Source organism: Lynx rufus, unplaced genomic scaffold (genome assembly GCF_022079265.1).
Source record: "Lynx rufus isolate CCGP_SWC_20201006 ecotype Redwood Valley unplaced genomic scaffold, mLynRuf1.p SCAF_15, whole genome shotgun sequence".
Classification (NCBI taxonomy): domain Eukaryota; kingdom Metazoa; phylum Chordata; class Mammalia; order Carnivora; family Felidae; genus Lynx; species Lynx rufus.
Window position 1 is genome coordinate 36,309,132 of NW_025814829.1, and position 27,527 is coordinate 36,336,658.

Here is a 27,527-nt window from a genome sequence, read left to right on the forward strand (position 1 = left end):
TCTAGATGACCATCTTATAAACTGGTAAATGCCGGGAGTTGCAGTGCCTGTGTTTATGCTTGTTTGGTCATGTTGGCTCCAGGTAGAATACTGTACTACTACTACAAGACTGAGGCATATCTAATACATAAATGATGTATTCATGTCCAAATAGTAGATGGCCAAATGATGCTACAGCCCACCGTATGATGTAAGTTTTGCGGTAGTTTGCAAAGGATTAGCTAACATTGTTTGAGTATCTTTTATGTTCTAAGTGTTCTTCATTTATAATCATGAGTTATAATTAATATAAGGATTTGTGTTTTAAGAGTTTTTAATTCTCATAATAGACCTGTGAGGTATGTGAGATTACTCTGTTTTACAGATGAAGACACTGATATACAGAGAGGTTAATTTTCCCAAGGTTACACAGCTCTTAAGTGGTAGAGTTGGTTTTCATATGCATCGTCTGACTCCATAGCTCCTAGTCACTGTATTATGCTCCCTCATAGTAGAGAGAGGAACTAGGAGCATTATATCACATCTAATAGTCATATGGGTATTCCAAATTCAGAAGAACAGGTATAATGACAGCATTGTATTCATGTTGCCAGTTGAGATTTTGTTTTAGCAAACATATTTTTTTCCTGTCACATTAATGTTGTTGGTTGAATAGTATTGGTTTTGTTGTTGTGTTTGGATTTAATTTGTAAGATTTTACTGTTATATGAGTTCTTATAAGCACTAACAGAGTTTCATTTTAATATATTTTATAACCTAACAAAAATAATTTAACAGATTACCTTAGAGATGCTGATATAAAAGATTGTTTTGAATCCTTTGGAAATCAAAGAAATCTCTTGTAATGCACATGAATGTATATTGATTTTGGTATACAAATTCGGAGTTTTATATAAAGTACTGGATTTCTTTAAAGTAAAACAGCATAAATCGAGGAAACTCTTTGAATATGTTGTTTTGTGTATTTGGATTCTGCTCCTAACCTAGGCAAATGCTCTCATATCGTAGATAACAATCTATAGTTATAATTAATATAGACATTACTTTGTAGGCTCTTCCCCTCGTAGTTCCTAATTGGGGCTATTCTCCTGTCACAGGAATAGAAAGGTATCCTGTTTATGGAGTTCTCTAGAGACTTATTACAATAAAAAACTTAGAAGGTCTCTTATTCAAGGGAAAACTGAAGTAGTAAGAAGCAAAAATAATTGTCTCTGATTTTACCCAGAATTGTTTTGATTGAAATGAAATTGTGACTCAGATTTACAATCAAAATGAAGGCTATCATCATTTTTCTCTTTATAAAATTTTAATTGTCTTTTAAAAACTTAATTTGGTAAGCTTTCCTTTTGCAAATTTAATTCATTTTCGCCACTAAGGTACTACTTGGTATGCATTTTCAGTGTGCTTTGTTCATGTTTAAAGTAATTTTCTCCAAAGAAGAAATACTTTTGAGTTCAAGAACTATTTATTGAGCTTCTATTGTGCAGAAGCCACTATGCTAGTCGTTAATGGTTTATTTGCTTCCTGATAGCATCATTTAATTTTGGTATACATGCCTGTTATACTCCAGAAGTAGAAAAACTTCATTCAGATATTTGAGTCTCTAGTATTACCTGCTGTTATGATAGATTTAATTCCATAAGTATTCTCTGGCTGGGTGTGTGTTCCTTACATTTTTCTAGTTAGAGAGTTACTTTGCTCTAAGCAATCTATTAATTTACTCTCTTAAAATATCTGATGGAAGACTGTAACATAACCACCACTCTACACTTGTGTAAGACTTTAATATAAAATTCTAATCCAAACTGGGGCACTTGGGTGGCTCAGTCGGTTAAGCGACTGACTTCGGCTCAGGTCATGATCTCATAGTTTGTGAGTTCGAGCCCCGCATCAGGCTCTGTGCTGACAGCTCAGAGCCTAGAGCCTGCTTCGGATTCTGTGTCTCCATCTCTGTCTATCCCTCCCCCACTCACACTCTGTCTCTCCTTCAAAAATAAATAAACATTAAAAAAAAAATTAAAAAATCCTAATCCACACTGACATAAAGTCTTTCTGATGTTTGATAAAATCTTCTGGACTAACTTCTTTTTTTTAGGTTAGAAGTTAGTGGTTCCTGAGACATCTGAAATTGTAAAGAATATAATGAATTGATATAAATTTTTCTTAAAAGAAATTTCATACCTTTGTCATACTCAGGGCTTTTGTACACACATAAGTTTAAGAATCAGTGGTCGGTAAAGATGAGGCTGAGCTTCAAATGCAATTTTAGAAAAGTTGTGGCCCAGTAATGAAGATTTTGTAAAAAAGGTTTTTGTTTACATGTTTTCTGTCACTACTTCTGACCAGTTCTTTTTTCTGACACCAACTGGGTATCTAGTAACTTAGTTCAATTCTGACACACTAAATATCCAGACCCCATGGGCAAAGGCATAGTCCCACAAAACTACTCTCGCTTGAGATACCAGCTATAAGTGGGGTACCCAGGATACCCACACTTCTGTCTGGCTGACTACACATCTTTGGCCATTGGTGATTGAACTCAATCCCCAGCCATTCTCTCTTCCTCAGAGATTTGGGGGTGGTGCTGAAAGTTTTAGCCCTCTAATCACATTAATCAGGCTGTTGGCTTTTCTGGGGACCAGCCCCCATCCTGAAGCTATATCAGAGCCATTCCCCATTCCTCCCCCACCCCGCATGAGCTATCTCATTAGTACACAAAAGAATAGATTCCAAAGGTTTTCAGAGCTTTATGCCAGGAACCTGAAACAAACAGCAAATATTTTTTATTATACCACAATTACATTACTGTTGTAACTCAATTTTATATAGTAAATCTTACTGAATATTACAGATTTAAACATGTATGATGTTAAAATTTTTAAGTATAGGGGTGCCTGGGTGGCTCAATCAGTTAAGTGTTCCAGTTTGGTTCAGGTCATAATCTCATAAGCCCTGCGTCGGGCTCTGTGCTGACAGCTCAGAGCCTGGAGCCTGTTTCAGATTCTGTCTCCCTCCCTCTCTGCCTCTCCCCTGCTCATGCTTTGTCTCTCTGTCTCTTCCAAAAATAAACATTAAAAAATTAAAAATTTGTAAGTATAATTTCCCTACAAAAATTTTTATAAAACATAGGTTAAAATTAACAAAAATGAATTAAAGTTGTTAATTTTCCTTGCTTCACTGGAAATCTTTTTTACTGTATCTTGTCAGGCTTGGTTAGTAATAGAACTAACAGGTTGGTGACTGGTATAAAGCATATGGTAAATTCACCTGGGAAGAATACAATTTACTAGACTTGAATACAGAATGGGTCACCCTCAAGGTTTATTTCTTCTTTTGGGGGGTTTTATATGCTTTAGTGACTCTAGGGCAGTGGTTCTGGGTAGGGGGTCAAGGCATGTTGATTTTGTGTCCCACGGGACATTTGGCAGTGTCTGGAGACATTTTTGGTTGTCACAAAGCTTTGATAGAGACATTGCTATTGGTATCTAGATGAGTCTAATGGGTCTCTAGATGGCAGGGATAGTACTAAAAATCTTGTGCACAGAACTGTCTCCCTGCCCCCAACAAATTATCTGACTCCAAATGTCAATTGTTGAGGAATGCTGGAGGCCACTTGGGTGACCACCAAAGGTTAGATTGCATTTAAAGCTTTGAAGCTGTGGAACTGGATAAAGCCACCTGTTTATGGATGGCTCGTCAGCACTGGAGATTTATCCACTTGATTGATTCTACTATTTTGATAGGTATAGTGAAGTACTTTTCAGTCCTGGCCCAGACCACTGATTGGGAGACCAAACTGCAACTATCCAAATTACCTAAATATGGTTGGTAGCTAATTCAATGGTTTGGGAAAAAAACAAACAAACCTGTAACTCATATGGAGGACTTTCCAAACCTCCATTGAAGAATATTTGTATCTAAGATGAAAAGAATTCTGGAGATTGTCTACATAGCAGTATGAATGTACTTGACACTAGTGAATTGTTCACTTGAAAATGATGCTGAATTTTATATTACATTTATGTTACTATAATTTAAAAAATTTGTATCTAGTGTTTTTTATTTTCTTAAGCAGTGTTCCATGTATTTCTCAAGGACCATTGTTCTATCACCATTTTCTTTTAGTCAAGAGAGTTTATGATCTCTCAGGAGATTTTTCATTCTTTTCCAAATGGCCTTTAATTTTTAAAATGTATATATTAGCCATTTTCTTAAAGATTGGACAATACTGGATTGATATGAAAGTATAATATTTGGGTTTTAACTTTATTAAAGTTAATTGAAGTATTTTATTAAATTTTCAATTTAGGGAATCATGTAGTCATTATCTGGATATTGAAAAAGAGGTAATTGTTTAGCTTCAAATGCTTTTAGTGTAAAGATTACTTGTGATTTCATGAACTTTTCTTTTTTCTAATAGGCTTTCAAGGATATGCTGTATTCAGCTCAGGATCAGGCACCTTCTGTGGAGGGTAAGATGCATTAATCCCTATTATAGTCACATAAAACCCCTTTTAAAGGGAAGATATTTTAAACTGAATAGTATAAAACTAATATATCCAGCCCTATTATATAGATCTTTTATGCTTTTTAAAAATGTATTTTATGATTACTTTATATTTCAATCAAACTTTTTTGTTTGTTTAGCTTACATTTATCCTATGATGGATCTCTTAGTATCTTCTTAAATCACCGCAGCATTGTGAATCACAGATACACAATCTGTTTGGTTTAAAGTCAAAGTTTTTATTTGTGTCATTCCTGCTCCCTCCAATGTATTTTATAGCAGCCTTTATGAGTCCTTAATCCGTAATTAGTCTAAGCAACATAGTTTTTACTTTCTATTTATGCCATGTCTTTAGATGTGGATTAGTAGGAAAAAACTACATATATGTGTGTGTAAGTGATATAAGAATGTATATGTATGCATGTGTGCAGCTCGGCTGCCATAAAATCACTGACCTAAGGACAATAGTTATCTCTCTCCAATTATCTTTATTGATCTTTTCTGTTACTTCAGCTTCTGCTCACCAGCTCATTCTTTATGGGTTTAACCTTTGATAGGTTTGGAGAGTTGTAATTTAAAGTTATAAGAGTTCTTGTGTCATTAAATAACTGAACTAATTCAACAGTTTCTTGAGGGAGTGTTCCCTCTGAGGCTGAGTAATCTTTTAAGATTTTATACCACATTTTTCAGAAGAGATGTATGTAAAAAAGTATATGCCAAGCAATGAGAAAGAATGAGATCTGTCCATTTGTAGCAGCATGGATGGAACTGGAGAGTGTTATGCTAAGTGAAATAAGTCAGTCAGAGAAAGACAGATACCATATGTTTTCACTCATACGTGGATCCTCAGAAACTTAACAGAAGACCATGGGGAGGGGAAGGGGGAAAAAAGTTACAGAAGGGAAGGAGGCAAACCATAAGAGACTCTTAAATACTGAGAACAAACTGAGGGTTGATGGGAGGGTGGGGGAGAGGGGAAAGTGGGTGATGGCCATTGAGGAGGGCACCTGTTGGATGAGCACTTGGTGTTGTATGGAAACCAATTTGACAATAAATTATATATATAAAAACATAAGTAAATAAATATAAAAAAAAAGTATATGCCAAGAATAATCTAGAGTGTGTACAGATTAATATGTTTTATGAGATACCAAACTGAAATTCTATGAAGTCATTCTAGTGACAAACTTTTGGAGGCTTATTTTTACAACATGTGACAGATGCTGAAGTTATTTAATAAAACTATAGATCTATAATTAAAAATCTCATTTCTTTAATGACATAGAAATTTACATCTTTCATCTCCAGCCATTCTGAATTCAAAATGTGCTTCCTTTAACATCTTGAAATCTTTACCAGGGTATTGGCACTTAGGTATTATTAGTTTTATAATATGTCACTGAATTTTGGATTATAATATATTTAATATATTTAATTTTCTAATGTTTAATGGAAAACACTGAAGATTTATCACAATGTTTAGTTCTCTATTGGGTTATTATTTCCTATTTTATGTGTCTTAAAGAGTACATCTCAAAGTATTTTAAGAATGTAATAAAAATGAAATTACATGGAAGTTTAACTGATTTCTTCATTCTGTTTAATTTGCTTTACTATTGGTTCTTTTAATTTTATTCTCAAGGTCATGCTACTTATCTTTAGTTCGCCTTTTCTTTTCTTTTCTTTTCTTTTCCTTTTCTTTCTAAGTTTTACCATCCATTTTGTAACAAACATATTTTGACAGGTATTGGAAGTTCTGGTGATCTTTATTTATCCCTTCATGGTGGCTCATGTTGCTCGTAATTTTCATACACTTTTAGCTGTTATTAGAGTAAAACTGAATTCTATGAAAGTATGCTAAAATGACAAATACTTACAGTTAAAAGAACTTTTTTAATATCATCATCCAGAGGCATTAACTTCTTTGGATCCTGTTTTAAAGGGAGTATTGTGGGCTGATCATGCAGATGTCTGTGCTACTTTCACAAGGGAAATATTCCATACTGGTTTATTCTTTCTACTCACATTGAAACCGTGTAATTTTTATTTTCTTAAAATGAATTTTTCTGTTTTGAGATACTTGAGAATTGAAGATACTGAAAAGTGGTTTAAAGAAATGCTGTTCTGTGTGGTATTGAGCTTAGAAAATGTTATTAAAGTGACTATCATTTTGTCTAATTTGATTCCGGTACTATATTAATTTACTATATTTATATGGTATTAAATTTGAATGTTTGTTTTGTTGTTTGTTTATTTATTTAGAGAGAGAGAGAGCACATGCATGGCAGAGAGAGAATCCCAAGCTGTCAGTATGGAGCCCCATGTGAGGCTCAAATCTCACCAACCGTGAGATTATGACCTGAGCCAAAATCAAGGGTCCGAGAAACCACCCAGGCACCTTCTTTGTGGTTTTTTTTTTTCCTTTCCTTTTCCTTTTCCTTTTCCTTTTCCTTTTCCTTTTCCTTTTCCTTTTCCTTTTCCTTTCTCTTTCTTTCTCTTTCTCTTTCTCTCTTTTTCTTTTTCTTTTTCTTTTTTGAGAGAGAGAGAGAGAATGCAAGCAGGGGAGAGGGGCAGAGGGAGAGAGAATCTTAAGCAGGCTTCATGCTCAGTTTAGAGCCTGATGTGGAGCTCTATCCCACAACTCTGGGATCATGACCTGAGCTGAAATCTAGAGTTGGATGCTCAACTGACTGAATCATCCAGGTGCCCCCCAAATTTTAACATTTTTAAAGGCAAAAATGTTTGCTAGGACTTGATTATCTTTTTGAACATTGTCTTTTTCTTTTCATTCTCTTTGTTTTCTATACCTTAAGTTTTTAGTAGGCTTAAAACTTTTGGTACCAGTGAGCAAGTTTTTTTTGTTTTTTTTTATCTTAAAACTGAAGAATACCATAGCATACCATGAGTTGCTACTTCTCAAATCTGCTATATGCTTAATTCAGTTTACCACTGTTTGTTTGTCTTGTTTTATGAGTACTGATACTTGGTTCCCATCTCAGACCAATTAAAATAGGATCTGGGAGTGAAGCCCAGGCATTGGTGGTTTTACACTCTCCCAAGTGATTCTAATAATAACCAAAGTTGAGAACCTCTGCCATAAATCTTAAATAATTTTTGATCAATACTGTTAATGCTAATTTCTTTTAAATAGTAATTAGGTTTATAGACTTCTTAAGTTCATTGATATTTTGATTATTCTATGAGAATATGGGAGTATTTTTTTGTTTAAAGCATTCATAGGACATTGATATTTTTAAAAATGTTTATTGAATTGAATCTAAGTAATAGCTGTACTGATTACATATGTTAAGTGGTAAAACGTAACATCGTTATTAAAATCAAACATTTTTGTTGACTTGTTATATTAGATGAGGTATAGTAAAATAAGTAGCTTCCTCACATTTCATGTTACTTTTGTTTAAGGTAGAATGGATTTATAATTATAGTCAAAAGAACAGTGACTTGAAATGGATTTTGTAAGAGTGAAGTGGTTTATTTGATGAAATGCTTAGAATATGAAAGTGTTAATAAGAAGTTGACCACAGACGCAGTTTTTTGTACTAGTGAATTATTTTCTTCCAACTTTGTAAGACATTTCAAGATAGTGCCTTTACTTTTCATTAATAAAGTGGGCTTTTTCCTCATTTAAAAATAAACCAACCAAACAAAATAATTTCTTTTTTTTTTGTATTTTTATTTAAGTAATTTTTTTAAAATTTACATCCAAGTTAGTTAATGTATAGTACAACAGTGATTTCAGGAGTAGATTCCTTAATGCCCCTTACCTATTTAGCCCATCCCCCCTCCCACAACCCCTCCAGTAACCCTCTGTTTATTCTACATATTTAAGAGTCTCTTATGTTTTGTCCCCTTCCCTGTTTTTATATTATTTTTGCTTCCCTTCCCTTCCCTTATGTTCATCTGTTTGTATCTTAATGTCCCCATATGGTGAAGTCATACGATTTTTGTCTTTCTCTGACTAATTTTGCTTAGCATAATACCCTCTAGCTCCATCCACATAGTTGCAAATGGCAAGATTTCATTCTTTTTGATTGCCAAGTAATATTCCATTGTGTGTGTGTGTGTGTGTGTGTGTGTGTGTGTGTGTGCGCGCGCGCGCTACATCTTCTTTATCCATTCATCATTTATTGATGGACACTTGGGCTCTTTCCATACTTTGGCTGTTGTTGATAGTGCTACTATAAACATTGGGGTGCATGTGCCCCTTCGAAATAGCATACCTGTATCCCTTGGATAAATACCCAGCAGTGCAATTGCTGGGTCATAGGGTAGTTCTATTTTTAATTTTTTGAGGAACCTCCATACTGTTTTCCAGAGTGGCTGCAACAGTTTGCATTCCAGCAGTGCAAAAGAGATCCTCTTTCTCCGCATCCTTGCCAATATCTGTTGTTGCCTGAGTTGTTAATGTTAGCCATTCTGACAGGTGTGAGGTGGTATCTCATTGTGGTTTTGATTTGTATTTCCCTGATGATGAGTGATGTGGAGCATTTTTTCATGTGTCGGTTGGCCATCTGGATATCTTCTTTGGAGAAGTGTCTATTCATGTCTTTTGCTCATGTCTTCACTGGATTATTTGTTTTTTGGGTGTTGAGTTTGATAAGTTTTTTATAGACTTTTGATACTAACCCTTTAACTGATAATTTTATTTGAAAATATCTTCTCCCTTTCTGTCCATTGTCATTTAGTTTTGCTGATTGTTTCCTTCGCTGTGCAGAAGCTTTTTATTTTGATGAGGTCCCAATGTTCATTTTTGCTTTTGTTTCCCTTGCTGCGGCCAAGGCCAGAGAGGTTTTTGCCTGCTTTCTCCTCGAGGATTTTGATGGCTTCCTGTCTTACATTTAGGTCTTTTATCCATTTTCAGTTTATTTTTGTGTATGGTGTAAGAAAGTGGTCCAGGTTCATTCTTCTGCATGTCGCTGTCCAGTTTTCCCAGCACCACTTGCTGAAGAGACTGTCTGTTCCATTGGATATTGTTTCCTGCTTTGTCAAAGATTAGTTGGCCATACATTTGTGGATCCATTTCTGGGTTCTCTATTCTGTTCCACTGATTTGAGTGTCTGTTTGTTTTTGTGCCAGTACCATACTGTCTTGATGATTACAGCTTTGTAATACAGCTTGAAGTCCGGGATTGTGATGCCTCCTGCTTTGGTTTTCTTTTTCAAGATTGCTTTGGCTATTCGGGGTCTTTCCTGGTTCCATACAAATTTTAAGATTGTTTGTTCTAGCTCTGTTAAGAATGCTAGTGTAATTTTGATACTGATTGCATTGAATATGTAGATTGCTTTGGGTAGTATTGACATTTTCATAAAAATATTTGTTCTTCCTGTGCAAGAACATGGAATATTTTCCCATTTTTTTGTGTTTTCTTCAATTTCTTTCATAAGCTTTCTATAGTTTTCAGTTTATAGATTTTTCACCTCTTTGGTTAGATTTATTCCTAGGTATTTTATGGCTTTTGATGCAATTGTAAATGGGATTGATTCCTTGATTTCTCTTTCTGTTGCTTCATTATTGGTATATAGGAATGCAACTGATTTCTGTGTGTTGATTTTATATCCAGCAACCTTGCTGAATTCATGGATCAGTCCTAGCAGTTTTTTGGTGGAATCTTTTGAGTTTTCCATGTAGAGTATCATGTCATCTGCGAAGAATGAAAGTTTGACCTCCTCATGGCTGATTTGGATGCCTTTTATTTCTTTGTGTGGTCTGATTGCTGAGGCTAAGACTTCTAACACTATGTTGAATAATAGTGGTGAGAGTGGACATCTCTGCCTTCTTCCTGATCTTAGGGAAAAAGATCTCAGTTTGCCCCCCAAAATAATTTCAATGCATTAAGAAATCAAGACATGTTCACTTAAAGTTATTTTTTTTTTACTCAAATAAGTAGATATGCAGATTTATGGTATTTTGCTTCATTCATCCTTTGAGAGTGAATTTCATGGATGATATATACATTGATTTTTGGAAAATAAAGGGTCTCTTTTTATTTAAAATAGATTTCTTATTGGGGCACCTGGGTGGCTCATTTGGTTAAGCATCTGACTCTTGGTTTCGGTTCAGGTCATGATCTAGCAGTTCATGAATTTGAGCCCCCCCCCCCCCCCCCCCCCCCCCCCCGTCGAGCTCTGTGCTGACAGTGTGGAGCCTGCTTGAGATTCTCTCTCTCCTTCCCTCTCTGCCCCTCCCCTGCGCTCTCTCTCTCTCTTTCTCTCTCTCTCAAAATAAATAAATAAACTTCAAACAAGTTTTAAAATAGATGTCATGTAATTAGGAAATGCTCATATTCTGAAGTAATATACATTAAGAAAGCTTAAGGACTTATTTTCAAGCATTCCTTATCAACTTGTATTTAATCTCTTTTTGATATGTATTATTATCTACTCTTCTGTGTAATCTCTATTATTTTGATAAATATTTACATTTGGAAATATTATATGACTGAAAAAGTGACAGAATTCTATGTTAAAGTTCATACATTTTATTGGTTTTTATTTTTATTTTTTTTTAAATGTTTATTTTTGAGAGAGAAAGAGAGCATGAGCAGGGAAGGGGCAGAGAGAGAGGGGAACAGAGGATCCAAAGTGGGCCCTGCACTGACAGCAGAGAGCCTAATGTGGGGCTCAAAGTCACAAACCGTTGAGATCATGACCTGAGCTGAAGTCAGACGCTCAATCGACTGAGCCATCTAGGCACCCCTTATTGGTTTTTAAATAATGGCATAAATAATTAAAGCATTTTACTATTTAAATTTTTTTTTTCTGCAGAAAGACTTGTAGAGCAGCATAGCATGACAGTAGAATGAGAATATTAAAGTTATAGAATTGTGGATTTTTTTTAGTGTAGAGAACAGATACTCAGAATCCTTGGTATTAATCTTTAATGGAGTAGTATTTTAGGAATGTTTGGAAAGTGATGATAAAAACCTTTAAACTGTATTGTATTTTTACAGTTCCTGCTGCCAGTGAGGTTTTGGGTATTTGGGACAGATTAAATGAAACTGCCAACTCATGGTTCCCCAACAGTGAATTAGTGACACCTTCATAATTGGGATTGTTTTGAGACAAAATAATTTAGTATACATGTGAAAATAGACCTCTTAATTGCAATATCCATCTGACATGGTCAAATTTTCAATGATAGAGAACAAGTAGTAAATGTAAATTGATACATTTTTTACCTTTTCTCTCATGCTTCCCCCCCCCCCCCCAATTTGGTATCTCAGTGACTTTATGGAATTAATCTACTTGGGTAAATATTTATACCTTTTTTGGGGGAAACTTCCCTCTTCTCCAGGGCACATTAAAAATCCATCCTTCCTTCCTTCCTTCCTTCCTTCCTTCCTTCCTTCCTTCCTTTAAGTTTATTTATTTATTTTGAGAGAGAGCATGCCAGCAGTGGAGGGGCAGAGAGAGAGAGGAAGAGAGAAAGAATCCTGAGCAGGCTCTGCACTGTCAGTGCAGAGCCCAGTGTGGGGCTCAAACTCAGGAACTGTAAGATCATGACCTGAGCTGAAGTCAAAAGTCAAACACTTAATCAATTGAGCCACCTAGGCATCCCCAGGGTACTTTTGATTTATATAATTTATATACTTATAAATTTATATACTGTTCATATAACTTATATGCCATATTAATCTGTTTTTACTCTGAATTAATTTCAAGTACAGTTTCAGACTTTGACATTCTCTTTTTAAAATTACTGTCTTTCCTTTAGAAGCATTAATGTTTTCTACTTTTTAATTGTGATGGCAAAATATGAGAACCTGATGGTAAACCTAGGTCACAGAAATAACAGATCATTGACATTTCTAACTGAAAGCGACTTTAAAATATCATTTTGCCTCACCCCCATTTTAGATTTGTGTGATCTGAGACCATGCTAATGTTGCATGGCTCAATAAGGACAATCAGGATTACAGATGCTGTATGTGCCGACAAAGGGAGAATTCCAGAGAGTAAACTAATATTGAATATAAAAATGATTTTTTATATTCTTTTCATTTTTATTTAAAAGATGTCTTTGAATAAAATTTTTAATTGGATATTATTTTGACCCTCTGTATTTTAAAAGGTGTATGAAGTGTTGCCTTGAATAATACTGAACTGTTTGACTTGTTGGGAAAAAGCTATTTGTATCTTTCAAGAAATGTCTCTTTACTCATTTTTATTGTTGTTGTTACTCCACATAGTTCCCAGAAGTACTGGGGAAGATTTATAGAATTAGATAAAATATATTAGATAATAGTAGTTATAGAGGTTAGAATAAGGGGAGAATTAAGATAGAATAGTGAGGAGCACCTAGGTGGATCAGTTGGTTAAGCATCCAACTCTTAATTTTGGTCATGATTTCACATTTTGTGAATTCAAGCCCCATGTTGGGCTTGGGGCAGCGTGGAGCCTGCTTGGGATTCTCTCTCTCTCTCTCTCTCTCTCTCTCTCTCTCTCTCTCTCTCTCTCTCTCGCCCTCTCGCCCTCTCGCCCTCTCTCTCCCTCTCTCCCCCTCTCTCTCCCTCTCTCTCCCTCTCTCTCCCTCTCTCCCCCTCTCTCTCCCTCTCTCCCCCTCTCTCCCCCTCTCTCTCCCTCTCTCCCCCTCTCTCTCCCTCTCTCTCCCTCTCTCTCCCTCTCTCCCCCTCTCTCCCCCTCTCTCCCCCTCTCTCCCTCTCCCCCTCCCTCTCCCTCTCCCTCTCCCCCTCCCTCTCCCTCTCCCTCTCCCCCTCCCTCTCCCTCTCCCTCTGCCTCTCCCTCTCCCTCTCTCCCTCCTCCCTCCCTCCCTCCCTCCTCCCTCCCTTGCTCATGCTCTCTGTCTCAAAATAAATAAACATTAAGAAAAAAAAGAATAGTGAGATAAAGCTCTAGTAAATTTAGTGTATAAACTAGATATCGTAAAGATCCTGGGATAGGAAAAGAACATCAGGTAAAAACTAAGGAAATCTGTGTACATTATAGATCTTAGTTTGTAATAATGTATCAGTAGCGGTTTATTAATTGTAACAAATGTACCATAGGCATGTAAGATATTAATGATGAAACTTGTGGGGTATATATGAGAACTTTCTGGACTATCTTTGTAACTTTTTTGTAAATCTGAAACTATTCTAAAAGCAAACATTATTTTAAAAAATAGATGCCATTAAGGTTTTATACAATTGCTAGAAGCTAATTCTTATCAGGGAATAGATGAGAGCATGATTAACTTCAGAATTCACAGAAGTTAAATTTATATCAGTTTCTTAGAAAAAGTTCAGCTGTTACTGAACATGAGATTTGAGAGAAATTCTTCCTTTGGACCTTCATGAAGAGCATTTGGTGTATGTGATGAATAGTATCCCCAACAATAATTTTATAAAAAGTACGACAGTGGAGTTTCATAAGGCTCCTTCATACAGTGTGACAGTATAATGGAAACATTTATTACTTTAACCTACAAGGCCCTAAATCTGGTTCTGTGTTCATGACCTCACATTCTACCATTTTCCCCCTTGTTCACTAGGCTCTGGTCACATTGCCTTTCTTTCTGTACCTGAATCAGGCCAAGCTTTCTCTTTGAGTAAGGCTTTATTAGCTCTTGCCATGATGAGAATCATTTGATCATTCTGTAGCTGTGTTCTTTGAAGGACCTTCTGAATATTCAATCTTATGTATCCACTCAGTCACTTAAATTATGTCAACCATTTTATTTATTTCTTTGCATAGTGTTTGTCACTGGTTTTTTTCTTTTTAATTTTTTAATGTTTATTTTTGAGAGAGAGAGAGAGAGAGAGAGAGGGAGACATGGAATCTGAAGCAGGCTCCAGGCTCTGAGCTGTCAGCACACAGCCTGATGTGGGGCTTGAATTCACAAGCCATGAAATCATGACCTGAGCCTAAGTCTGATGCTTAACTGGCTGAGCCACCCAGGTGCCCCTCAGTTTCTGGTATCTTATGGCTTCCCTCCCCCCACCCCCCCCGCAATGATTTATTAGCTTTCTTGAGACCAATATAAGTCCCTTGACATCAGAGATTTTTTTTTTCCTGTTTTATACCTAGTATCTTAAATACCTTACATATTTATTGAGCACATTAATGAGTAGGAGTAAAAATGAATCCTTTTGCTCAATCTTCCTTGAAGCCAGAGTACTCTTTGTGGGGAAAAAAGGAGCAAAATAACGTAGCTTGCTTCTTGTTCTTATTTTTGTTTTTTAATTTTTAAACTTGATCTTTAGATGCAGAATTTTACCTCCTGGTTAGATGGCTAAGCATATTATTTATTGCTATTGTTTTATAATGCTATCACTGTAATTTCATAAGGTATAGTCTCAGGTGACAATGTAGCATTTCTTTAGAACTGGTAGAGAAGCAGATGATACAATATCTTAGTTTAAACATTTTGTGTTTTTGTGGCATCTTGTCTTGATGCCAAATGTAGAGTTTCATTTGATTGCTGAAAAATCATATTTTATAAGCTGTTGAGTGACTGTGTATTTTTTTAAGACATTAAATTACTTTTTATGTTTTTACATGTTTGATATGCTTCCTTTGAAAAATACATGAAGTAGGCATAAATTTGAAAAATCATATATAAATTGTTGGAGATTTTTTTTCATATATGTTTAGTAGGTAGAATATATTATTTATTTATTTATTAAATATAATTTGTTGTCAAGTTAGCTAATATATATTGTATATAGTGTGCTCTTGGCTTTGGGAGTAGATTCCCATGATTCATCGCTTACATACAATATCCAATGCTCATCCCAACAAGTGCCCTCCTCAGTGCCTATCACCCATTTTCCCCTCTCCCCTGCCCCCCCCCATCAACCCTCAGTTTGTTCTCCGTGGAATATACTTTTTAGACTATTTGAATTAAAATGGAAAGACCTACTGAAAAAAATCTTTGTAAACAAAGGTTTCCCTTTTACATTTTGCCTGTTATATTCTTTTTGATGGGGAGAAGATATAGCTAATGTTAGCCTAATACAGCTCTCTCATTCAGTTGGCCTAATACAGCTCTTGGATTTTCTGAGGTGGAATGAATAGATATAGTTAAGGACACAGGTCCCTGACCATTATTACACTAGTCTCTGCTATTCTGCCATTTCTTTAGTCTCCCCACTGCCTCCCCAATCTTGTAAACAGGTTTTGTTGGATCATTTTTGCTTAGGTTCCTTCTGCTTATTGAACTTGGTTAGCAGATGTGTTACAGTCTCCCTAAGCTCCTTAGAATTCAGCTCTTAGTGGCATTGAAGATGAAAGTATGCTTGTAAATTATTCATTCCGATTATATGCTTGAATGGACAGAGTCCACTTAGGCATCTTCTTCTACCTCACCTCTCTGTCCCAGGTCTTTGTTGTTTTAACAGATGTGAGCTTGCTTTTTAGTCCTAGAGGATGGAAGATTGAATTGCATTTCTAAAATTCATGAAGTAGTTTTTGCAGGTATATAATTACTGTCAAATGTATGCATTCATAATATATTACTTTTCTCATGATATTTATAATCTTATATCTCCCCTCCCCCCAGTTTTCATTTTGTTATCCTGTATCATTATCTTCTTAAAAATTATTTACATGACTCTTCTGAACTAGAAATAAAATGATTTGATATTCATAATAGGGAGAGCTATATCTAATTTGCTACATTTTCAGGTGAGCAATGGCAGGAGAGTGTCCTTTCTAAGTTCCACTTGTCTATTAGTGTCGTTTAATCATTTATTATCAATTTTCAGAAATCTTTCTGCTTTTAGTGGGTTAATATTGCATGAGAGGACAGTATACCAGGGACTAGTAGAGAGTTTAACCCTAAAAATGAGACACTAGATTCATTTGTAGTCACTGCAACCTTGTTTTGAGAGCCATTGAGAAATACAGATGGCTAAGAGTGAAAGTTGAGACAAGAGTTAAGCCAACAAGATAATTGTCATCTCTTTAAGAGTAATGTATGTTGGGGGGTACCTGGTGGCTCAGTCAATTAAGCATCCAACTTTGGCTCAGGTTATGATTTCGCAGTTTTTGAGTTTGAGGCCTGTGTTGGGCTCCGTGCTGACAGCTCAAAGCTTGGAGCCTACTTCAGATTCTCTGTCTCCCTCTCTGTCTCTGCCACACACCCCCCCCCCCCAACCCCCTGGGCCCTCTTGCACTCTGTCTCTCTCTCTCTCAAGAATAAACATTAAGAAAAAAGATAACAATTTTAATTCTCCATTAGCTTCTTTAAGAATGGATGAAAAGATCTGATTGATATTCAAGCCATGTATTGAAGTTTGTTTGTTTGTTTCTTTCTTATTAAAAAAATTGATGTATAGTTGACATACACTACATTAGTTTCAGGTGTATAATGAAGTTATTTCTGAAGGGTGTTATTTCATGTTTGCAGTGGAAAATAATTTCATATTCATTTATATTGTGGAAATAGTAGCTTCTAGATAGTAAGTACTATTACCTTCAGAAATAATATTGTGTGTTCTTTAAAGGTGCCACTAACCTTAAACCAGTTCACTAATTGGAAAGATATGCTTCTGAATAGTAAACAGCATTATTCTTCAAGTTGATGAAATTCCTTCTTTTCTTTCACAGAAGGAGAATTAAATGTAGTTGGATGCTCATTGCTAGAAGATAAGATAATGATATAAGTAGGTGGTAAAATTACATGGCAAAAATGAACATCAGCTTTGAGTAGCATACAGGTAGGAAGCTAGAAGAAATGAAGAAATGCTTGGGATGTAGGTTTATTATCCTTTCTTTCCATACCACAGAATAGAGTATTTTCAGTGTTTCAATTTTTCCTTCCCTTATAAAAATCAGTAACTTATAAAGATACTGTGTCATTTACCACACAGTGCTGTTTCTTTTTTTTTATGATAAGTTTGAGGGAGGGTCATGAAGTAGAGAGGGGATAATTACAAAACATGAAACAAAAAAGCTCTGGGACTTCTTGGTATATACTCTCCATTAGAGAGGAGAAGGTAACACACCACATGCATGAAACTGGTGATTTCAGATAGAGTTTCCACACTAGCTATTAGACATCTGGAACATTGTTAAAGCTTTCAGATGGCAGAGTTTGAAGTAAGATAAATTCTTCTTTATGCCTTTTTTTTCCTTTGGGCAGAGCCACTTTAACTGTTAAATGAAAGAATGCTACTGAGAAAGGTAGAAAGAAACATAAAGTTATGATCAGTGAGCAGTTTCCAGCAGTAGGTATACATCGTTGAATAAAAGAAACAAAAATTCCTGCCTTCAAAATGGAAAAGATGCTCAAACGCTATTTAGATTCACAGTAACTTCCAATTATTGAGTCCGTATGAGGAAGGACTAGGTAGTCAATATTTGAAAGAGTAGATAATTCCTTGTATTAGTTTTTGGTGGTTGTTTTAACCACCACAAACTTATTGTGGCTTAAAATAAGAGAAATTTATTCTCTCACGGTTCTGGAGGCCAGAGTCTGAAATCAGGGTGTTGACAGAGCTACACTCCTAGAACTTTGGTGGGGAGAGTCTGCCTCTTCTAGCCTCTAGCGGTTGCCGGTTTCCTTGGCTGCGGCCACTTCACTCCAATCTCTGACTCTTCATTTTGCCTTCAACGTTGTCTCTTTATTCTCCTGGTATCTAAGGATATTTGTCATTGGATTTAAGGCTGCCTGGATAATTCAGGATGGTTTCATCTCAGGATTATTAATTATATCTTAACCTTTTCCCAAATAAGATAACATCCCAGGTTCCAGGGATTTGACATGGATATCTTTTGGCTGGGGTTGGTGATGGTGGTACGTCTTTGTCCTACTATACATATCCCCAAGTCTAAAATGAAAAAATACATTGTAATGTCCTTACTTCAAATCGTGAACCATATCTGTAGGTCCAGATGAGGTATTTGCTTTTACATTCTGCTCTAACCACTTTGAAAGGAACTGTTGAATGATGTCAAAGAAAAATTCAGGTATGACATCCAGAAAGTGAAAAACTGGGCAATAGATAGTTTAGGCTTGAGTGTATAAAATAAAGAGTTTATCTGCCTGTAACCAAGTTAACCTGCAAAGTATTCCAAACCATCCCTCCTAGGGATTTCTTTTATATTTCTAGTATCTGTCTTGGGGAAAACAAACAAGAAAAAAAAACAAACGTCTTCCTAGCATACTAGTTAACCGTCCTCTTTTCGCTCCAAAATTTCTATTACAACAATTTTACAAGACATACAGATGTAGGAATGTATACAGAATCCCATTTACCCATCACCCAGCTTTAGCCATTATCGATGCAATGTCTAATCTTCTTTCATTCCCTTCTAATTAGTTCGAAGCGAATTTCAGAAATTATATCATTTTATCTGTAAATATTTTTAAAGGATAATCTCTGCCCCATTACCAAAATACAATTACCACATAAAAATAGTAATAGTCATTTCTTAACATTATTAAATATCTGACAGGATTTACATTTCCCTCATTATTTTATACCTTTTTTTTTTTTTTTTTCTTTTAAAGACTCATTTGTGGAATGTCTGGGTGGCTCAGTTGGTTAAGCATCAGATTCTTGATTTCAGCTTGGTCATGATCTCATGGTTCATGGAATTGGGCCCGCCTGGGGCTCACGCTGACAGCATGGAGCCTGTTTGGGATTCTTTCTCTCCTCTTCCACATCCCCTTCCCCCACCCCCCCTCTCCTGCCCCCGTGTGCACACATGCTCTCTCTCAAAATAAGTAAACATTTAAAAAAAGATTCACTTGTTTGAATAGTGACTCACATAAGATCCATCATATGATGCATTGCAGATTGATTAATAAGTCCCTTAATTCTTCATTGTTTATGGCAGCACCATCTGATATGGTAGACACATGTGGCTATTTAAATTTAAATTAAATTGGGAATGCAGACTGGTGTGGCCACCTTAGAAAACAATATGGAGGTACCTAAAAAAATTAAACATAGCACTACCTTATGACCCAGCAATTGCACTACTAGGTATTTATCCAAAGGATACAAAAATGCTGATTCAAAGGGACATATGAATCCCAATGTTTGTAGAAGCACTGTCAATAATAGCCAAGTTACGGAAAGAGCCAAAATGTCCATCAGCTGATGAATGGATAAAGAAGATGTGGTGTATACACACACACACACACACACACACACATATACATGCAATGTATACAATACTATATACATATAATACACTAATATATACTATATATTATATATATACAGTATATATACTATATACTAATATACAATATACATACTATATATATATAATATACTAACATACGATATACATACTATATACCATAATGCAATGTATATGAATACGGGCACTTGTTGGGATGAGCACTGGGTGTCATATGGAAACCGATTTGACAATAAGTTATATTTAAATAAATAATTAATTAATTAATTAATTTAAATTAAAATTTAAATGGAATATTCTGATCCTTAATCACACTACCACCATATCAAGTACTCAGTAGCCCCATGAAGTTAGGGGCAACCTTACAGGACAGAATATTTGTCTCATTGAAGAAAGTTCTTTTGGTCAGAGTTGATCTATAGGTTTCCTCTCCAACTCTTTTATTTAACTTATATTTTCTGTTCTTCTTTAAAAATTTTTATTATTATTGTTATTGGCAGGACAAACTGGCTAGGTTGGTTTTCTTTGTCTCCCAGAGTCTGGATTTTACGGATTACATTCCTGTAGTGTACTTTAACATAGTTTCTATTCTTGTATCTCCTGTAAATTTATAGTTAAATCTAGAAGCTTGATCTAATTCAGATTAAAGGTTATGCATATATATTTTTTCCCAAGAACACTTTATAGGTGCTGGTGTGTACTTCTATTAGGGGGCACATATAATATCAGATTGTTTCTGTCTTTGTAATGTTACAAGCTATTGATGGTCAACGCCTAGTCCTAGATTCATGAGTTCATTAAGGTTCATAAAATGGTGATATTCCAGCTTTCCTGTGTTTATTAGCCAGAATTCTGTAAAGGGAAACTTTCCTTTGTAAACTGGTTATCTTTAGCTATAGATACAGGAAAGGTAGGTCAATTGCCTAATTCTCATCCTTTATTTTCTAGTTTTGAAAATAATATTGGCTTTCTAACATTTTCCAAAGATGACCAGTGAAAAATTTTTAAGTGTGTTAATGAATTATTTTATTTAAACATACTTGGTGTGTTTTTGTCCAGTATAGTTTTTATCCTTATTATTGATCAGATTTTCAACTTTGGCCCAGTGGGAGCCTCTTTAGGTGGTTTCCTCATTTATTTTGATATGACTGTCACAATCTTTGATAGCTTCTTTTCTATCTGATATGACAGAATTTTTCCACACTCATGATTTTCCAGCTTGGGACCTGGGATTATCTATTTTACAAAACCCTCTTATTAGTTCTTTTAGTGATAACCAAGGAGTCTTAATTTCTTTAGAAGCCACATACTGGGCACTTCTTTCAAAGTGTCAATGCCATTGAGTTATTCATTGTTTTTAGGCTTTGTTTTTTAGCAGAAAGAAATACATGTAATGTCGCACATATATGTACATGCACATGTTTAAAATATATATATGCGTGTATATATATACATACATATATACACACACACATATGTATGTATATAAGATAAAATACCTATTCTTTAAAGCTTAGATTCTTAGTATACTAAGAAAGTATCTACTCTAGCTGAAAAGGTGAAATGTGATGATTTTTTTAGGAGTGAATAATATTGTTAGGTATAGTAACCACATGTACAGCTCTTTGGGATTAGAGTGGAGTAGGGAATCTACCTATACTGATTAAATTTTCATTTTCTTCATTGAAGGTTAAGAGGTGAAACATAGTTTATCACCTATAAGGCGGAGTGCCAATTTGTGGTTCTTGATGAGAAATTGATCAGTTGTGATTGTTACAAGAGGTGTAATCAGTGAGATTAGAGAGGGAAATTGAATTTATATTGGTGTGTTATCATAATGCAATTAATTTTGCATGTACATATCTGAGGCACATAAATCTTGTTTTGAGTTTGAAATGTCTACACTTTGAATCAGGCATTGCAAATGTAGTGTGATTAAATATATTTAAGAGTTTCTCTTGTTCCACAATTGCTGTGCAGTATGAAATATGTTCTTATTAGGCTGTTCACAGAGGAATCTTTTGGTTGCTATAATAAGAAGATGAAATAGCTAAATTTGTGCATTCCTTTTAGAAAGGATGGAACAGGGGCACCTGGGTGGCTCAGTCAGTTAAACGTCCAACTTCAGCTCAGGTCATGATCTCGAGGTCTGTGAGTTCGAGCCCCGCGTCGGGCTCTGTGCTGACAGCTCAGAGCCAGGAGCCTGTTTCAGATTCTGTGTCTCCCTCTCTCTGACCCTCTCCCGTTCATGCTCTGTCTTTCTCTGTCTCAAAAATAAAACGTTAAAAAAAAAATTATAGAAAGGATGGAACAGAATAAGAGGATTTATATTGTAAGATTTATTATTGTTATACTCTTATTTCTTCTGTATGGGATGTCTGTCATCTTGGTAGGAGGATGGATTGTTATCTTTTTAAAAGACTACAACTAGTTTTTCTTCTTAAGGAAAAACATGATATAGTTCACTAATGACACAGTAACTAAATTAGGGTATTTACAGCAGAGAGGAATTTTTAACAGTATAACACAGTATATTGGGTAGATATTCTCAGTAGCAGTTTATCCACAATGACCATAGCAGAATGTTCATAAATAATGTAGTAAAAGAATGAGTAATGGAAGAGGTGAGATTTGAATTGGGTCTTGAAGCATAGTTACAGCTGCAGGAGAGGGCTGTTGAGGCACAGAGAAGCAACAGGACAAAACCAGAGGTGCAAGTACATAGGGCATTCAGCCGAGATTCAGTAGAGCACTTTAAATGAAGCAAAGGGTTATTAGAGGAGAATAGTGAGCTGTAAGGATGACACCAAATTTCTAAGGGGCTTAAATTTTTTTTAAAGTTGGACTCTAATTGGACCCAACATTGGGGCTATTAGTCTAATGCAGGTTAGAATTCAGAGGTCATTGTGAGTTCTTTGTTCCACATGATCCACATTCAAAAACAGAGTCTTGGTGCTGTTCTGAATGGATTGCACAATTGGAAATACAGAGGAATGTTGGCTTTAAGTGGTACCATCCAATCTCCAGTTCTGCAAGTTTTATGTTTTTTGTAGTTGTGTCTTTCTTCATGTTGGGGTCCTCCAGCTGTCTGCCATTAACACTTAAGGCCACATGCTTGCTTCTTTAAGAGTATTGGGAAAAGCAGATTCATGATTTTTAGTTAGGTACATGACTCAGAATATGCACAGAAGCATTTTTTTTTTTGGTGTAATTAACATAACATAAAATTAATGATTTTATTTTGTATTTTTTAATTTTTTTTTAGTTTATTTTTTGAGAAAGAGAGCAAGGGGGAGGGGCAGAGAGAAAGGGAGAGAGAATCCCAAGCAGGCTCTGCACCGTCAGCACAGAGTCCAAGGTGGGGATTTTAAAGTATACTGAGATTAGTGGCATTTTGGTACATTCAGTTTTGTGCACCCATCACTTTTATCAAGACACAGCATTCTTTCTTTCTTTTTTTTTAAGTTTATTTATTGTGAGAAAGAGTGAGCAGGGGAGGGGCAGACAGGGAGAGAAAATCCCAAGCAGGCTCTCACTGGAAGCACAGAACCAATATGGGGCTCGAACTTTTGAACTGTGAGATCATTACCTGAGCTGAAATCAAGAGTCAGAGGCTTAACCAACTGAGGCACCCAGGAGTCCCCATTTTTTTTTAAGTTTATTTCTTTTTTTTAGTAATCTCTGAACCCAGCATGGGTTTTGAACTCATGTCCTGACAACAAGAGTTGTGTGCTCTTCGGACTGACCTAACCAGGCACCCCAAGACACAGAGAGTTCTTAAGTGGAATTTACTTAAATGGAAAACCAGGTTTACAATAAAGTAATTGTTGGCATTATTTTGCTTGCTAATTTCTCAGTCTATGTCACTTGTAGAATTTTTTTTTTTGAAACTTCCTTGCATTCATATTTAAGTTTCTAATTTTGGGGAATCTAAACAATTGCTAGAATGGTATTTTTCTTGTTTTGATAATAGTCAAAAAAAGAAGCAACAAGGTAAACACTTGAATAGATTTTTTTTGTTCACTTTTGACTAGAATGGAGTAGTAATTTAATTTATTTAATTGTGGAATTCTTTTTCAGTTTAGAGCTGTCCATGGTGGTGTTTGGATTTGGGAGATTCAAACTTTTTAATGTGCCTACAGAACACTATCTGAATAAGGCTGTGGGATACAGGAGGACCTCATTCTCTTCTCTTTAGGTTGTGTGTTACGACCCTAGAAGAGTGAGAGTTATGCTTCCTGATTTTAGTTATCTTTTTCTTCTTTTTACCTTAACTCTCCCAAAAATCTGCACAATGTTTATTTGTAATATCCCAGTAGAAGCAAAAGTTGTTTGTTGTAAACATAAATTCTAGACATTTGTAAAAAATATTTTAGAAGGATTTGAGCTTTTATTTCTTAGTAAGAAGAGATCTTTTGGGGTTCTGCTTTTGCTTGTGGATATCTTCAATCTATATACCAATTTTTTCTCATAATCTCTTGTTCTCCATGGAGGTGTTGGTGTTGGTGCTAAAGTAGTAACACAAAGAGGATGGCAGTAGTATCTCCAATTAGCATTTCTTATTTAGGTCCCTTAAGAACCCCTAGTGAGAAATTAGAATAAAACAATTATGTCAAATTAATTAGAAAAGCTAAGTAGACTGAGGTCACTATATTCAGTCAGTATTACATTGTTTTTAGATTAAGTAGACATGCAGCATAATTGAACATATATTACAAATATAAATTTTCTGAATTATCAGATGGATTTAATCACTAGCGAGTAATTTTTGTCTTCTGTTCTTGTGGACTTTCACATCATCTGTGATTTACAAGACTGGTTCTAAAGTATCTTCAATTTCCTGCTATTGTTTCATTTAATAAACACTTGGTGATTACTGTAGTATATGCATTTAAGGTAATGAAGAAGTTTGGAAATAGTGGTGGTGATTGTACAACATTGTAAGTGTACTTAATACTGCTAAATTGTACATGTAAAAAATGGTTAAAATGGGAGATTTTATGTTATATAATTTTACTACCATAAAAATATAAGAAAAATCTTATCAGTAAATATACATGTCTGGAATGATTCTTTGTAGTTACGAATTTTTTTAGTTGAGATTTTATTACAGGGTAATTTTTCCTAGGATAATTGGCTACTTTAAGCCCAAGGTATTCAGAAGAACAGGAGAATGGAATCTGGTTGTGAATTTTTTTCTAAGTTTATTTTTATTTTGAGAGAGAGAGAGAAAGTGCATGCATGGAGACACACACACACACACACACACACACACACACACACACACATTTGAGTGGGGGAGGGGCAGAGAGAGGGGGAAATTGAATTCTAAGCAGGCTTCTTCACACTGTAAGCACAGAGTCCGACATGGGACTAAGCCAACCAAGCATGGTTATGAATTTTCTTAAATGTTTTTATGGATGTATTATCATGCAATTAAAAATTATAAACAGTTTCATAAAGACAACATTTAATTTTCTGTGTTATAAAATTAAGCATATTGTTGGTTTTTTTTAAAGATTATTAGTTACTTTGAAAGAGTGAGAACGAGTGGGGGAGGGGGGGAGAGAGAGAGAGAGAGAGAGAGAGAGAGAGAGAGAATGAATGAATGAATGAATCCCAAACAGGCTCTGCACTGTCAGCATGGAGCCTAATTCGGGGCTTGATTTCACAAACCATGGGATCATGACCTGAGCCAAAATCAAGAAGTTGGACGCTCAACCAACAAAACCACCCATGCCACCCAAATATTTTGTTTTTATAAAAAATTTTTCTCCTAAATGAAATGAAGTCTACTCTGCATTTTTAAAAAGATAATCCTTGAATACCTATAGTCTTATAAGCATGTAAAATGATAAGAAAAGCAGTTTTTCTTTCTTATTCCTGATTAATATATATATTTTAACAGCTTTATTGAGGTATGACTGATACTTAAGAAACTGTATATATTTAAAATATACAATCTGATGTTATGGCATTTGTATACACTGATGAAATAATCACTATAATCAAGATAGTGAACATATCCATTACTCCCAAAAGTTTCCTCACACTTTTTCATAATCCCTCTTTCCCACCCCATCTAATTTTACCCTTCCTCCATTAACTGGATCTTTTTTCCACCATTGATCAGTTTGCATTTCTTAACATTTTATGTAAATATGTTTATTTATACAATGTCAACTTTCATTTATTAGGCTTTTTTGATTCCAAGTTATTTTCAGATCCAAAGTGATTGTTCCATTTTACATTCCCACTTACAATGTATGAGCATTCCATTTTTCCCATGTCCTAACCAGTACTTGGTACTGTCAGTTTATTTAATGTTAGCCATTTTAGTAGGAATATAGTGATATCGCATTGTGGTTTTAATTTGCATTTCTCCAGTGACTGATGATAATTGAGTATTTTCCTTGTGTTTGTTTGCCATTTGTATAGCTTCTTTGGTGAAATGTCTGTTCAAATTTTTCACTCATTTAAAAAATTAGATTCCTTGTTTTCTTATTCCTGAGTTTTGAGAGTTCTTTTTATAGTCTGGATACCAGACCTTTATCAGAGGTAGACTTTGCAAAGATTTTCTCCCAGTATGTAGCTTGTCTTTTCATGCCCTTAAACTTGTCTTCTCAAGAGTGGAAGTTTTAAAATTTCAATATAGTTTCATTTATAAATTTGTTTTTTATGATCATGCTTTTGGTCAGATCTAAGAATTCTTTGTGTAATTCATGGTGCTATGATATGAATGTTTGTATTCCCCCTAAAGTCATATGTTGAAACCTAATCTTCAATGTGATGGCTTTCGGAGGTGAGGCCTTTGAGAGGTATTAGTTTCTGAGAGTAGAGCCCTCATTAATGGAGTTAATGCCCTTATAAGAAAAGACTTAAGAGCGCTTGCTTCCTTTCTCTGTACTCTGCTGTGTGAAGATACATAAGAGGGCAGCTGACTGGTAGCCAAAAAGAATGTCTCCCCGGAACCTGAACACACTGGTACACTGATCTCAGATTTCCCAGCCTCCAGAACTATGAGAAATAAATTTTTGTTGTTTAAGCCACCTGGTCTATGGTGATTTGTTATAGCATTCTGAACTAAGACACAGGGGCACAAAGGTTTTCTTCTATGTTTTCATCTAAAGCATTGTTAGATTTTGCATTTAGGTCTACAGTACATTTTGCATTAATTTTTTGTGTGTGATGTGATGTATGGAACAAAATTCACTTTTTGAGTACAGGTATCAGTTGTTTCAAAACCATCCTTTCTTTCTTTTTGTTTTTAATGTTTTTTCAGTTTTGAGAGCAGAGCATGAGTGGGAGAGGGGCACAGGAAGGGAGACACAGAATCCTAAGCAGGCTCCAGGCTCTGAGCTGTCAGCACAGAGCCTGATGCCGGACTCAAACTTCCAAATCGTGAGACCATGACTTGAGCTGAAGTTGGCCGCTCAACCGCTTAACCGACTGAGCCACCCAGGCGCCCCAACACCATCCTTTTCTTCACTGCATTGTTTTTGCATATTTAAAGAAAGTCAGTTGTCTGTGTATGTGTGGGTCTATTGTTTGATTACTGTAGGTTTTAATAAATTTGAAATCAGGTAGTGTTCTCTAGTTTTGTTCTTTTGCTTGTTTTGGCTATTGTAAGTCTTTTGCATTTCCATGTGAATTTTAGAATAAGGTATCCATTTCTACAAAAAGCCTACTGAGATTTTGATTGGGGTTGTGTTGAATCTCTATACTGGGGACAATTGACATCTTAACTATAATCTTTAATCTTTAATTCTATAAATCTATAAAATTTAATCTTTAATTTTCAAGCCTATAGATAAGATGTATCTTTTTATTTAGGTATTCTTTAGTTTCTTTCAACATGTTTTGTAGTTTTTAGTGTACAATTTTTAACATCTTTAGTTAGATTT

At 35.2% G+C, this 27,527-nt stretch overlaps 1 protein-coding gene across 1 annotated transcript in view; it reads left to right on the forward strand.

The window, feature by feature from the left end:
- XPR1 (xenotropic and polytropic retrovirus receptor 1) overlaps positions 1-27,527 on the forward strand; it is a 212,720-nt gene that overhangs the window by 23,185 nt on the left and 162,008 nt on the right. Inside the window, exon 2 of the mRNA XM_047076861.1 lies at positions 4,421-4,472. Coding sequence (XP_046932817.1) covers positions 4,421-4,472 — 52 coding nt within the window. The remainder of the gene's footprint in view (positions 1-4,420; positions 4,473-27,527) is intronic.